This window comes from Acyrthosiphon pisum, chromosome A2, assembly GCF_005508785.2.
Source record: "Acyrthosiphon pisum isolate AL4f chromosome A2, pea_aphid_22Mar2018_4r6ur, whole genome shotgun sequence".
Classification (NCBI taxonomy): domain Eukaryota; kingdom Metazoa; phylum Arthropoda; class Insecta; order Hemiptera; family Aphididae; genus Acyrthosiphon; species Acyrthosiphon pisum.
Window position 1 is genome coordinate 44,022,638 of NC_042495.1, and position 15,231 is coordinate 44,037,868.

The following is a 15,231-nucleotide window of genomic DNA, read 5'->3' on the forward strand; positions in this document are numbered from 1 at the left end:
CCTTGTTCTTATAATTCTTATAAATAACTATATTTTCTTCCTTGCGTTAAAATTATAAAATAGAACAAAATAAAAACTTATTTTCAAATCACATACCTTTGTTGAAAGAGAACTGAGTATTACTGGAAAATTATCATTAAGTTTAATACTAAATATAAATCTTATGTTTGGACTTGGCTCTTTACAATTATAGTCCTGAGTTATAATTTTTTGTACTGAATTAACTGAAAAGTTTAATTACATTTTATTTGGTTTATATATTATTACATTTGTCTGTAGCTTGGTCGCTTCACAATAACGATGTGAGCTGTGCTTTTAAAACTATTTTATTCATAAACTTGGCAAAATACTTTTATTTAGATGCTAAAATGGCTCTTTTATTGTATTTTAAAGTTGAGGGTAATGTTTTTTAAAAACAATTTGAAAATTGAATATTCATTTTTTAGAGTTAGCTGAGTCCAAAAGTTTAGTTATCTGAACCTCCAGTGTATTTAAAATAGCTCAAGTATTAGAAAATGTCCTGCATTTGTGAAAATTGCAATTCCCTACCTTTGATTAGCATCTTATTGGAAATATAGGGGATTTCAAGCAGTGGCGGTTTTGATATGTACCGCCTCTGTTGATCTCAACGTTTTATCGGTGGCCGGGAGCAATATAAAATAAAAACGGCTATAAGTCATGTTACAGCGACGCGCAGCCATTCTCGCGTTTGTAGATAAGTAGAGAAGTTCTCTACAAAAAAATAATATTCAATATTTTTGTTTATTAAACTTAAATTTTAAAGTATTTAATGTCTGAAATATATATAAAATTAAAAATAATAAAAATTAAAGTATATGATTAAAATTTTAAAATACAAAATAGTACAAAATACCAATATAAAGAAACAAATATTATTTATTTTCCTGAAAATTAAAAGTGAGGCGGTGCCTCACCCTCAAAACCACCACTGGTTTCAATATGGGTATTTATATTTTACATTTATTTTTAAAATTTAACAGTAAAATACTGGTGTAATGTTGATTACTTGTGTAAGTGAGTATAAAAATAAATTTATTAGAGAAAAAGGTTTTTCAATTGAGTAATCGTGCATTTTTTGTATTTATACAGTCTTATAGTAAGAATACATTTGAGAGAGGATTGATACACTTCACTCAAAGATTGTTAGGACCTATACTCATACCATATTAAAATGATAACAAATGATGAAACGTCTGTTTTGCTAAGCACGGTTGCTATGGTGCGTTGGAAAAACTGGTTATTGACTTAATACAGCAAGAGTAAGGATCTAATACTAAGGAAACAATATTATTTATGAAATTAATTTTAGTCATTATAAGGAATTGATCAAGTAAAAAAAAAATAGCTTCTAAAAAATAAAATCTAAATTTGCATAATTGTATTATGGTCTTTAATGATTTAGGTACTTTAGGAATTAAATAATTAAATAATACAATTTATTCTACACTAAAATTACTTCACGGTATAAAAATCATGTTTGTCAATTTAAGTTTTTTTTTAATCATACAATTATAGTTTGGACATTTCTGCTCTCAATTTTTTCAGTATTTCATAATTTGGACCACTTCTAGGCTTTGGGCTTTGGTTTCCAGGTTCGTCTAGTTTTTTCTCACAGCCACTTCCAACATTTTGATGGCTGTACAGCCTTAATAAAGACCCAAAATACTTAATATGAGGGTGTAACACCTATATATAAAAACAATTTAGTATAAAATAAAATAAAAAATATTTTTATGAGTAAACCTTTAATAAAGCTTGTGCTCCTTTTTGACGTCCTTCACGTTTATTTTTACAAATAACAGTGGCAGAATGTTCCTTAACTGTCATGGTGCAACGATAAAAAATGTCAGAGTCAGATCCACTTTGCATACTTTGCATTTCACACTTTACACATGCATCTTCGCCAAAATTTCTACAATTAAAATACAAATAAATATTAAATCTAAATAACCAAACCTAACTATAATATATAAATACCTTTTTACACAAATCTGCAACATATCATACGGCATAGATTCGGCAGCTTGAGCACAAAATTCTGGTATTCTGGAGTCTTTAATGTTTAGTTTATCAAAAAGCTAAAATACAGTAATGTTGTATGAATAACTGATAAATTATTATATATTAGTAAAATACTAATTCTAGATAGTACATATTATTATGTATTATTATAATTTATTAAATTGGTACTTACTACATCTCCATCAAAATTACTACAACCTTGACGTTCATTCATTGCATGTCTACGGTTAATTTGGATATGATTTTTGACAGACGGCAATAGAATTTCAAGTGTAGCTCTAGCAGCATCAAGTTTAGCTTGTTTTTTGCTTGAACCAATTCCAATACCATATTGCATGCCATCTAGGATTACTGTTGCTAAGTAAGGATACCTGGCATTTTCTTAAAATATAACATACCAATAATTAAATTTAATAACTTTTATCATTTAGTATTTTAAACTAACCAAGTTCTTTAAACTCATATGATGGCTGAGTTTTGAGTACACGTTGGATGTATTCATGCAATATGCTAACATAGCTTTTACCATTTAAATTAATAGTCCATTGATCTTCGGGATTGGATGTATTACAATCACTTTTAACTGAAATATAACAAGTTAATATAATTATACAATTAACAGGGAATTTGATTAAATTAATAAAAAGTTTATTTCAAGCTATACAATTTAATTATAAATAAAACAAAATATTTAATAAAATAGAAATAATGTAGTGTATATTGAACTAGGTATGTTGTATTGACACTTGTATACTTCTTTAAGCAGTCTGAATATCAGTGGTATATTTTAGATTTTTCATAAAAGATGGAATCTTGTTTAATTAAAAATTATTTTATAAAATATAACAATTTATAACTAATTATTCAAGTTAAAAATGATTTAACTTGGCTCAAGGTGAATTAACGCCAATGATTTCCTCCCACATGTACATTGTACATTTACACGTATACAATTAATTAACTAATTTACAGCAAGTTGTATAATATAGAATCATCAATGAATCAGTTACACAACAAAGAATACATCTAGTTAAATTGATAAAAATTTAAAAACAATAACCAGGTGTAAAAACCCGTAATCATTACTATAAATATTATTTGACGTTATAGAAAACTACAATTGAGAATAAAAATGGTTTATTATTTTATTTTTTAGGGATAATGTCCAGAAGAGACACATGTATCAATACAATATAGTATATAAGATAAGAAATGCATTAAAATCTCATATATTTTCTGCTATAATTTTACTGCTAATATAATAAAAATTAAAAACACTACTAAGTGGATATTGACAAAATCTACAAATGTTTTGGGTGCAAATAGGTACATTTTATGAGCCATATTACTAAAAATTCTGCAAACACTGTTAATAGACATTTTGTACATTTAATTATAACATTTATAGTAAATACTAAAAATAATTATTCACTCACCATCTGGTTCTTGAACTGGAAACGACATTAAATGAGACTTGTCTTTTAATTTTGGAAGATCTTTACGCCTTCGATCAGCTTTTACCATTCTAATATATTCACGTCGCTTATCCCAAGAACTAAACAAGATAAATAATTTACACTAACATTCCATAGTTTTAAATTTTAATAAAACAATTTCCCCACCTAAATCTCATAAATTTAATATTTTTAAATTTGAATATTTTACTACAATATTCTCGATATTGTTCATGACTTAATGTTATGGGACATTCTGCAAACAATTAAAAAAATCAAATAGATAATAGAGGACTGTAGTGAGAATAGATATTTAGTATTACTGTTCAACTCTTCATTATTTTCCGCATTCATTTTTTGTAACTTTAGTTTATAATCTAAACAAGGAATATTTGCCACTGGAATATTATGGTTCTATAAAAACAAAGAATACATTAAATTTGTAAAATGAAAAAAAAAATGTCTATTAGTTTATTATATGTTGATCGTTACCTTAAGACTATTAACCCCGAGAAAATATGGTTTTGAAAATGAACAAACTTTCATTTCTTCATTTAAATAAACTGGCATACCACTGTCATGATTACATTTTATCCATCCCTCTGGTAAATCATCATCAATACATTCATCTTCGTCTAACTCTAAAATATATCAATATTGATAAATGTCATAAGAAAAAGTTAATTTAAGAAAGTTTGACTTTACCATATGTTATGGATTGAACCTCAGAAGTTGACTCAGTATTTTGGTTTTCAAGTTTCACTGTTACATTTTCAGTTAAAATTGTATTCTAAATAAAACAGTTAATATATTAACAGTAAGTTAGGTGTACACTACTAAATATTGAGATATCAAAATATCAATTAATATTCATATTAGCATAAAGCTAGTATTTATGGAGACAGATGAAGCAGATATCTGTTACGACAAATTATTAAATCTTTCTTTATAAATATGAATTATGAAACAAATAATTATTAGTTAAAGTGTTTTTGGTACCTGCTGCTGATCATCACATTCACGTACAATTGACATGGATTCATCTTTTAGATTTTCCTCTTTAGAACTAGAGCTGCCGGTTTCAGACATCATCAGTGAACACCAAATAGGACGGATAAAGTGGCACCAGAAGTATTTCACTGATTGGCAGTAGTGAATTTGAAACAACACAATTACAGCGCACAAGTGTCAGCAAATTGATCGTTTATATGAGAGGTGTCAATACGACAGCGTTAACTAAGATTAGCTGCGATATAAAAATTGTTGCACAGTACAAACAATAGTTGACGCACGACGTACAGACACCGACCTTATGACTAGACACACAATAAATCAATACTTAATAATGTGTTAGTATTTTAACTTTATGCAACAGCTGTAGTAATATGTACTGTAAACTGTTAATATCAATTAATATGTTACTAAACTAATTGTGTCGAAAAATTACGGAGGTAGACTGTAATCAGAATTATACAATAGAATTAATAATAACTTATTAACTTATATAAGACATAAGTTATTAATTATTACAATTGCCCGCAGTATCACGATTTACAACGAAACTTAAAAATTCTATTGAGACTATTATAATATGATGTTCTCGATTAAGATTTAAAAATAATGTCTGAGAGTTTAGCGTGTTTATGACTTTAGTATTTACAAGACCTGTTTTAGTACTTTATAAGTAGTAGGTACTTATTACTTACTAGTTAGGTACTAATAAAAAAACATTTTCTTGTAGTAGTTGATTGAATTTTAATCATTAAATATTAATAATTTAACTTGATCAGATTCAGGTATTCACAAGTCAGCGGCCAGTGCTATAAAATAATAAATTGTATAAAATGTTGTAGTCTATAAATCTTGAAGATTGTAACTTTTTAGTTTTTAGTTTTCATTTTAACTACAACCATGATAAAGAAAAGAGGTATATTATGTCATTACTCATTAACTTTCCGAATTTGAATCTTGTTTGCGCATCCCCACTTTTTCCTATGCGGCTGGCGCCTGCCGGCCATATTGTCTTCCTCCGTCAATTCCATTATCAGTGTCTATGTTTTAAACATTGTGGGGAAAAGCAATATGGCGGATATGCGTATCACAAAGTTGTCGACATACCTCTTTTCTTTATCATGATTACAACCAAAACAACAAAACAAAATACAAGTATATTATACAACATTACCATGGTTAAAGTGGTATAGTTGGTTTTATCTTATTTATACCGCGGTTACATACTGTAAATGAAGGCCACCCGCAAGATGATCATTCACTCGTCGTTTACTCATTATTCAATCATAATATTTATTCTTTATACATTACTAGATAATATTACAGTCGACAAAACCAGTATACTGTTTACCACAAAACATAGACCTATAAGAAAAGTCAATATTACTAAGTATTAATTAGTAGGCAAAAAACTACAAGAGTATAGAATACTGAACAGAGAGCAATAACCATAGACCTTAAAAGGTTTCTGAGTTATGACAATAACAACGACATGGTCACTCAGTGAGTTATCAAAGAATTCAAAGGCTACAAAACGTTGAAATTACAAAAGTACGAAACATTTAAAGGCGGTTAAAAGGTTTATGTTATATGCGTTCATCTGAATTCACCCTCGAATTTATACGAATATATAAATTATAATTTTTATAAATGTAAGTTATTCCGAAATTCTATATTTTATTATTTTTTTATTTTTGAAATAATAAATTATTATTATACAATATACATTAGTAGGACGCTATAACAATTATAAGACTAGTTAAATTATATTCGTACAAATAAATATTAAATACGTGACGGCCGTTTCCCGGGTAATTGTGCGAGTTGTGGCCCCCCTGGATGATCAGCTGTTTGTTGTTTTCGTTTCAGATTTATTTACGTGCGTGCAGAAAGAGTGTTTTTATTTGGAAAGTAGATAATAATATAATATTACGACGTCTGTTATCTTATACGCGCTCGTCTGTCGTTTGGATTTTCGATAGTTCGATCTGTTCTGGAGCGAAAAAATGTTTTAATAATACTATCCAGTAATATTGTTGTTACGGAAGACCAACCGACGTCTGCCGCTGCCAACCGGATTACCTTGTGTCTCTTCGAGCACCAATTGTCACTGGGGTTTTTCAAATAACCACCCGCTGGTACGGTTACGATGATTCCAGATGATTCCAGATGATGAGTCCATGATGGCATTTCCAGTGAGTATTCCTTTTCAACCTCTTCACCTCGTCAAATTTCATCCTCCCTGCACGCTGTCGGTTAATTTTCTCAATCCCGGGTAGCCGATTGTTTGCCCTCGTCAATGGTGTATGTGTTGTCTGTCTTCACGTTAACTGTGTGCACTAGTGCACTATACCGATGGCCCGTTACTACACGGTCAGTCGTAGTTAACAGAGACAACGACTGATTGCATGTTGAATTGGTGCTAGTGTGCTAGTGTCAATCAAACTCATGGATAGCATACGTTTTTCTTTATATATTTTTATTTTAATTTCACAGTACGTTAAAGTGATTTTCGAAATTGGTCATGAGGCGTCTGTTAGGAACAAACGAACACCAGAAGGGTTCACTCATGACTGGGAATTGTTCGTTCGTGGTGCTGATAACACCGACATACATTTCTTTATCGACAAAGTTGTGTTCCATTTACATGACACATTTCCAAATCCAAAAAGAGGTAAGTGTTCTTAAATTTATATCTTAGTCTTAAATAGATTATTGCATGATTTTATACTGTTTCTCTAATTAAATTGTAATGTTGAACAACTCAAAATTGAAATATTTTTACACAAGCTTGAATTTGAAAAATGTTTTGTACAATTTTCATGTGACATGTATAAAACAAATTAGTATCTATTCATGTGTTTGCTTAAATTAGTTTTTCTAAGAAAGTATACTAAGTATTAAAAACTAGATTACATTAAGGGGATTTGATACCGTGATTTTCTGTTTTCATCTAACACATGCGTGACATAGTATTTTAGACGTGTTTTTTGGCAAACATACCAATTGATCTAATGAAGCAATAAAAATTCTCAAAACAGATTTGAATTCGTCATCAAGTCTTCTTGAAATCGACTTTCCCACATTTTTGATGTTATAAAAAAAGAGTATTTGAACATTTTTGTATTTCAATTTTTTGAGAAGCTAAAATCAAAAAATCAAAAATGTGGGAAAGTCGATTTCAAGTAGACTTGATGGCAAATTCAAATCTGTTTTCAGAATTCTTATTACTTTATTAGATCAATTGGTATGTTTGGCAAAAAATATGTCTAAAATACTATGTCACGCGTGTGTTAGACGAAAACAGAAATTCACGGTATCAAATCCCCTTAATAAAAATTATAGAAACAAAGCAAAATAGCTATTATTCTACTGACTTATGAATAAAATATCAAATAAATAGGTGCTAATCATAGTTGTTGTTCAAATAAACAGCAGTTCACATTTATATAATACTAATATATTGTAAACACTTCCACTTAATCTAATAAAAATATAAATAAACTATTAAAATATAATTAAACCAAATTTAAATATTTAAGATATTGTTAATTTACAATGTTCAAATTGGTATTAGAAAAATATTAAAATAAGAAAATAAATATGAATAACTAACACTGCTGAAACTGTTTTAATACAGTAAACTGTAGTTATGTCGAAACTCAAGAGACAGAAAAAAGTTTGGGATATCAAGTCATTTGTGTACCTAAAGTTAATACATAATAAGAATCTACTGTATAATCAAATAAACCATACAGTTAATCAATTTTTTCAAAAAAAGATTTCTATAAAACTGCGTTTTTATTAAAATGTTTTATATAATTTGTATTCATTTATATTTATGGTCAAGTTTTAAAATATCATACATAATTTAACTTATTACAATTAATAAATTAATTAATGTGTTCTTGAAATTGTATAATATATTAGTGCTGTTATAAAATATGTATTATTATACATATTTTATCCCAAATTATTTTATAAATAGAAATATATAATTTTGATATAATATATAGTTCTTTTTATGATATTATTATTATGAATGAGTTTATTTTAGTTTTAATTGAATCTCAGGTACCTAATTATTGTTTAAAATTTTTTTTTCAGTTGTTAAAGAACCACCATATGTCGTGAAAGAATCAGGATATGCTGGTTTTCCGTTACCTATTGACATCTATGTAAAAAATAAAGATGAACCAAGAAAAATTAGGTTTAATTATGAATTGGTACTTCAAGAACGTGGTTTACCACCTATGTCTAGAGTCACTAGAGAAACCTATGTATTTAGCCCTTCAGAAGATTTCAGACGAAAGCTTATCAAAGGTGGAGGAGTAAGTAAACTTTTTTACACCTACCTTTATTTACTTACTACGATATGTTTGCCATAAAATGTAATTATCTATATTTAGAACGGCAATAATAATTATAGATCCATAGATATATATCCATATTTGTTTATCCAATGTGCTTTACATCTACAAAGTATAGTAGAGGGTTGGAAATCCAAAACGTATTATTGCCAAAATTGAAAATACTGATTTTTCAGGAGAAACTATTTTCTGTATCTTAACATTTCCTATAAAAACAAACAATTTATAACCAGACAAATCATTTTGAAGTTTTTTTTAAATTATTTAATAATATATTATTTATATTTAATACAATTTAAATGTGTTAAATATTCTAGTTTTATTTTTAATTTAATTTAAAGCTTACTTAAAATTTTTAAAATTAAACTTTAGTACGTTTTGGAATAACGTTTTTACTTCCCTATAGTACGTATTGGCAATAGTTTGATTTGATATAGTTAATGATTTGTTCCTATTCTTTTAACATGGGCAATAGTACGTTTTGATTTTTTAAATATAATTTTAATGTATGGAAAAAGTTTGTTTTGGATTAACCAGTTATTTTGAACCGCAAATTTGACCAGGAAATATTACAATTTGATCCAACTGATGACGCCAATCGATGTATCAATATTTCCATGAGAATCAATACCTAACTCGATTTTAGCAATAGTACCTTTTGGATTTCCACCCCTCAGTTATCTTTGGATCTTAATCTATTTTAATGTTAACATATAATTTTAGTGGGTAATACTAAAAGTATTTTTATATAGCTTTTAATTTGTGTTTAAATTAATATTCAACTTGTAAAAAAATGTAGTGGTAAATGAATGAGCTTGCACTGTGTTAAACCTTTTAAATTATTAAATCCGAGAGGAACAACAACCTTTAGCTTACTACTTTGATGAGTAAATTAAGAATACATTAGTTTTACTTAAAGAGCAGTTAAGCTTAGAAAATTAAAAAAAAATCTATTTCTGACCAATGACGTATAATTATGTCTCACTTTTACCACCGTAATTTTTGGATAACAAATATATATACATCCTAAATAAGTATATATAATAAATACATTTGTTTATAAGGTAAATCTGGGTTAAACCCTATAAAATAATTTAAAAGAACATAAATGCCATTGCTCTTTTCGGCACAACTTCTGAAAACGTAAAATATATATTAATATGTTAATGCTCGTCATATAGTTGAACTCTATTAACATATAAATGTTTTTGGACTGGATACAACAATTTTTTTTTTACCTTTACCATGGCCCATGACAACCAAACAAAAATGAATATAATTGTTATTCAGTAATATTGATTAATTGTTATTCAATGATATCAATTATTTTCTTATTTTGCACAGCCAAAAACAGTGACCACCAAAAACATAATATAATATATGATTCAAAGTTTTTCTTCGTAGCAGAGAAGTGTCTTTGTATCTTATTTTACAAAATAAATGAATTCCTTTTTTTACCTAACTAACAAATATGTTATACATTAATGTTTTAGACTAGTGTCTTATCTCATGATGGAACTGAAGCAAAAAACTCCACTTCAAGTTCTGCCATATCAAAACAAAAATCAACTACAAATACTAATCGATTGCCATCACCGCCACCAAAAAAAAATAAAAAAGAAGATATAAAACTAAATAATACATTTGCCACACTTTTTGGGTCTCCAATACAGCCTTCAAAGTTACCACTGACTACATCAAAATCAACATCACAAAAGTTGTCTTCCTCAGAAAAATCGCAAGTTAAAATTAAAAGTAGCCCACACCATAAAGATGATAAGAAAGATAAAGACAAAGAAAGAGATAAAGAAAAGAAGAAATTGAAAGAATTATCTATAGACAAGGTGAAAAAAGATAAAGAGAAAAAAGAGAAAACTAAAGAAAGTTCAGAAAAATCAAAGCCTCTCAAACAAAGTAGTTCTAAACCGGAGAAAAAAGAATCTACTCACCATGAAAAAATTAAAGAAAAGTCAAATGACACTAAATTAGAAAAGAAAGAATTTAAGGATAAAAGCAAACGTGAAGAGAAAATAAAAGAGAAAAATAAAGATAAGTCCCATAAAGATGAAAAATCATATCATGAAACCAAAGTTATTAAACAAGAAATAAAAACTGAAAGCAATGATCAAGAAAAAAAGAAACATAAAAGTTCACCGGAATCAATTAAAATAAAGTCTGATAAAAAAATAGAAAAATCTGAAAAATCATCTAAACCTCATAAAAGTCACAAGGAGCACAAGAAAAGAGACAAGAGAGATAAAGAAGAAAAATTAATTAAAAAGGAAGAAAAATCTAGTTTTGTCGAACAGGAACCTTCTTATAAACATCTTGATATACCCCAAACAGTTACATTAGTAGAAGAGTTTCCAAAAGTTAAGGAAGAAATAATAGAGTGTTTGCCGCCGCCAAAAGCTAATTCTTCAAGAGTTCATGAACCTGATCTTGAGTCTGAAGAAGAATTCCTCTCTGAGGATAGTGAACCACCTTATCAACCACCAGAACCACCAAAGCCTAAAGAACCAGAACCACCCAAAAAGAAGCTTTCTCCAGAGAATAATTTTATAAAAAAGAAAAAACGAAAAAAGAAGGAACGTGACACGGAAGAAACAAAACCAAAAACTAGCCGACTGGAGGTTGCGGAACATGTACGAGAAACATGTTCAGACATTTCTAGATCTCCATCACCGTCACACAGTAACAACAAATTCACCGATGAATATATAAACTCATTAAAACATCTTCAACACAAAATAATGATGTTAGAAGATGAAGACCTTCAAAGGGTAGTCACTGTAATAGCCGAAACTGGACATTATGAAATAACTACAAAAACTTTTGATTTTGACCTCTGTGCTTTGAATGAAACTACTGTGAAAAAACTACAAGAACTTATTACTTAGTTTATTTAATCTATAATATATTCATACACATACATTTATATATTTATATTTACATATAATGTCAACTTTTATTTATTTGTTTAAAACTGATAACATGATAGTAGCAGACTTCCATAAAATAAATATAAATATAAATTACCTTTTGTTGGTATGATTAAATTGTATTGTGGACAAGTCTTTTATATGACTGTATTGATAAGGTATAATATATGATAATACTATTGTAAATAACAATGATTATAAAGTAAAACGATAAAAAAATATACTGTCCAATATTTCCCTGTTATGGACTTATTTTTGAATCGTGTGAATTTTAATATGAATTGTTTTTTTTAGTAGTTGAATATTCTCTTAAATTAGATGAAATTTTATTGTACAGAAATTATTTTAAAAGCTTTATTTTTAACTACACATATATTTTTTTTTGTTTGGAAGGAGGGTTCAAAACTGCCAAAGAACTCCAAATGGTTGTTTAGAATTATTGTATTTATCATAATTCTTTAAATTTTGTATTCAAGTATTTTACATTGATGACTAATCATTTGTAAGTAATTAATTACTTTATAAGTTATTGATTTTATTTATTTTTTTTGCCTAATTTTAGAAACAAGTATTGTTTGATGTTTTTGTTGCCTTTAAATTATAAATTATTTAAAAAATCATAATATTGCATTATGTATTCATTGTTTTTTTTTTTTAATTTTCATAATTTTACTTCTATATTGCTGTAATGAAATGTTGTATAGTTAATTTGTATAGTTTCATAAACAAACCGAATCATTAGTGGTATAATTAATTAATTAGAAGCAACTTGATAACATACACTTCGAGGTATATAATATTTTATCCCTAGGAATTGTTGCAAATCTTGTAACAACGTATTTGGTGCATCATGGTGGGAGAGAAAGCAGACAAAAAATTTGCCGTGACCGGATTTATTGACTTTAAATACGTTAAATATTAAAACTAATTTGTTCTATTTTTATGAAATGTTATGTATATGACCTACACTAAACGAATACCTAATTATAATATTATAGATTTTTTTACCAATATTTGGTAGTTGGTTAAAAAAATAAAACAATTAATTTTTTAAAAATTGTTTTCAAATTATTCCTAATTGTTCCAACATGAGTCTTGACTCTTAAACGAAACGTAAAGAATGAAATTACGAAAGAACATAATAAATTAATGTTTAACTATTTATAAAATAATTATAATAATAGGTACGTATGATCGTCATTAAGAGTATTAGACAGCAGAACATCAGTAGTTGGATTGAAAAAACGGTAAAAAAATTAAAACACAATCGTGAAGTTTTACTCGTTGTAACACGTTACAGTATGCTACAATATTATTCGAAAAATATTCAATTTCGACAATATGTACAAACAGTTGGGTATTTAGGATAGGGGGGGGGGGTTGTCCTGGGGGTTAAACCCCCATCATTTTTTTCTAGTTCTATTCGTTACTGAAGTATCGCAACATATTGTTGACGAATGACGAAATATTTTAAAACTGCTTTGAAAATTGAAAAATGTATATTTCATCTTTTACCATAAAATAGGTATTAGTCATTATCAAAATATTATTTGAACTTCCAGTAAACGGTAAACTACGTTAATCTTAGAATTGTATTATCGTTTCGTGATTTTGGGCGAGCGGTATTATTGGCTATCGCCTTATAATCTTTTTTTTTTTATTAAAATCATCATAACTTACAAAAAATGTAACTATACAAATTATTCATGATTATCTTTCTCTTTTAAGCTAAAAGCTTCTGTTAGAGAAATAGAGTAATACAAACTTAACTAGAAATTATATACACATATAGCATATAGTAGATTCTAACGTAAATTATTATCAAAAATGATACCTAACTAACGCGTACTAGAAACTTCTTTAATAGTTAAGCAAATATTTAAGTCAGTAGGTACCTACAACTCTTACCATCGATACACCTATGTATTTTAATATGATTAAGTGTAGGGAAACTTTTGTAAATTGAAAATGTCATAAACATTGTTTTATTTTCGTTAATAGCGTTAGATTTCTAACACATAGAATTCGGTTTATATTCTTTAATCCAACAGTAGCTTTATGATCTTTCTTCGAATACAATTATAATTGTTTTCTAATTACTATAGGAAAGGCCAACGGTGTAAAGTGTACTGTGTACAATACACTCGAAGTACGATTTTATTTTCTTCTGAACTGCTGCAGCAGTTGACTGTTGACGTCGTAAATACGTCAAATTTACACGAGTACAACATTATGGTAATTTATTTTTCAGACATCGATCCAATCAATCCAACAAATTTGTTGGTGGATTGTTGGACATTATTTTCACCGGGGGGCCAATTTCCAATTTTGCGCTGCCATGTTCGACCCTTGTGAACTTGGCAGCGCAACATTAGCAGACATCGATCCAATTAATCCAACAAATTTGTTGGTGGATTGTTGGACATTGTTGGACAACTTTCAGAATTTGTTGGACATTATTTTCACCGGGGGGCCAATTTCCAATTTTGCGCTGCCATGTTCACGCCAGCAGCGCAACTGTTTGTTGGGACATGTTTTTTGTGCTACACTTGTTCGTCTTCATTTGTTTTGGACAACTTTCAGAATTTGTTGGACATTATTTTCACCAGAATAAAAATTTCTAGTTGCGCTGCCAAGTTCACGCCAGCAGCGCAAATGTTTGTTGGGACATGTTTTTTGTGCTAAACTTGTTCGTCTTCATTTGTTGGACACTGTTGGACAACTTTCAGAATTTGATGGACATTATTTTCCCCGGAATAAGAATTTCCAATTTCGCAACTGTTTTAAATATTTTATTTTTTTGTTAACAAAAAGAATAAAATATTAATAAAACTTTTTAAAAATATATAAAACAATGTTAATTAAAATAAAAAGATCTTTTCATAAAATCAAAGATGTCATCCATTTTTTGATTTGGAGTTATGTACATTGTAATGATTATCTATAATAATTATAGGTTGATCCGTAATAGCTAAAACTTAAAAAAATAAAAATGATTATTTTGCTTTAGTTAATTATAATAAACACGTGTCTTTGGTTTATTTTTTATAAAATAAAACGGTCACTTATTTTTTTAATATCCTCTGTCAAAAAGTTTCACTTTATAAAACGATTTAGAATATAATATCTTATACAGTATACTAGGTACACATTATTTAATTAAAATAATACATAGATAATTTTGAATAATGATATATTGCCTATATGATAGAAGTTTTTACGTTAACAAAGATCAACCAAATAAATTTTTCAAGTTCAGACTTTGAAGTTTGAATATCGTCGGAAAAATTATCCGGAGCTTACACAAAACTTTGGCGGAACCGAATGTTTTTTTTATTCATTTATTTTCTATTAAGAAAAGTATTTAAATAACTCTGAGTATAATGGTTTTGATCAAATAGATTCTTCGGA

The 15,231-nt window shown here is 27.9% G+C and overlaps 2 protein-coding genes across 3 annotated transcripts; one reads left to right on the top strand and one right to left on the bottom strand.

Moving 5' to 3' along the window:
• Positions 1–879: 879 nt before the first annotated feature.
• LOC100168637 (microprocessor complex subunit DGCR8) lies at positions 880–5,390 on the bottom strand. 2 transcript variants are annotated; one of them, XM_001948642.5, is made up of 12 exons: positions 5,204–5,390; positions 4,497–4,813; positions 4,203–4,287; positions 3,990–4,138; positions 3,821–3,911; positions 3,666–3,753; positions 3,480–3,598; positions 2,489–2,626; positions 2,216–2,424; positions 1,999–2,099; positions 1,765–1,933; positions 880–1,707 (listed from the first exon to the last, which is right to left on the bottom strand). In XM_001948642.5, the coding sequence occupies exons 2-12, from the start codon at positions 4,587–4,589 to the stop codon at positions 1,531–1,533; spliced, it is 1,419 nt and encodes a 472-aa protein (XP_001948677.2). In that variant the 5' UTR covers positions 4,590–4,813; positions 5,204–5,390; the 3' UTR covers positions 880–1,530. The 2 variants fall into 2 exon arrangements, with proteins under 2 accessions (XP_001948677.2, XP_016663674.1); XM_016808185.2 differs by having other exon boundaries at positions 4,497–5,390.
• Positions 5,391–6,391: 1,001 nt separating this feature from the next.
• LOC100166578 (protein AF-9) lies at positions 6,392–12,613 on the top strand. Its single transcript, XM_001948682.4, has 4 exons — positions 6,392–6,703; positions 7,005–7,182; positions 8,616–8,839; positions 10,372–12,613. The coding sequence occupies exons 1-4, from the start codon at positions 6,668–6,670 to the stop codon at positions 11,776–11,778; spliced, it is 1,845 nt and encodes a 614-aa protein (XP_001948717.1). The 5' UTR covers positions 6,392–6,667; the 3' UTR covers positions 11,779–12,613.
• Positions 12,614–15,231: the final 2,618 nt, after the last annotated feature.

Bases quoted from the DNA above. Each gene is read 5' to 3' on its own strand.
- LOC100168637 (XM_001948642.5), bottom strand. From the start codon at position 4,589: ATGATGTCTGAAACCGGCAGCTCTAGTTCTAAAGAGGAAAATCTAAAA. The intron at 4,288-4,496 runs GTACCAAAAACA...TGTTTTATTTAG, and splicing joins AATGTGATGATCAGCAGCAG to AATACAATTTTAACTGAAAA. The intron at 3,754-3,820 runs GTAATACTAAAT...AATTGTTTGCAG, and splicing joins AAATAATGAAGAGTTGAACA to AATGTCCCATAACATTAAGT.
- LOC100166578 (XM_001948682.4), top strand. From the start codon at position 6,668: ATGATTCCAGATGATGAGTCCATGATGGCATTTCCA. The intron at 6,704-7,004 runs GTGAGTATTCCT...TTAATTTCACAG, and splicing joins AGTCCATGATGGCATTTCCA to TACGTTAAAGTGATTTTCGA. The intron at 8,840-10,371 runs GTAAGTAAACTT...TTAATGTTTTAG, and splicing joins AGCTTATCAAAGGTGGAGGA to ACTAGTGTCTTATCTCATGA.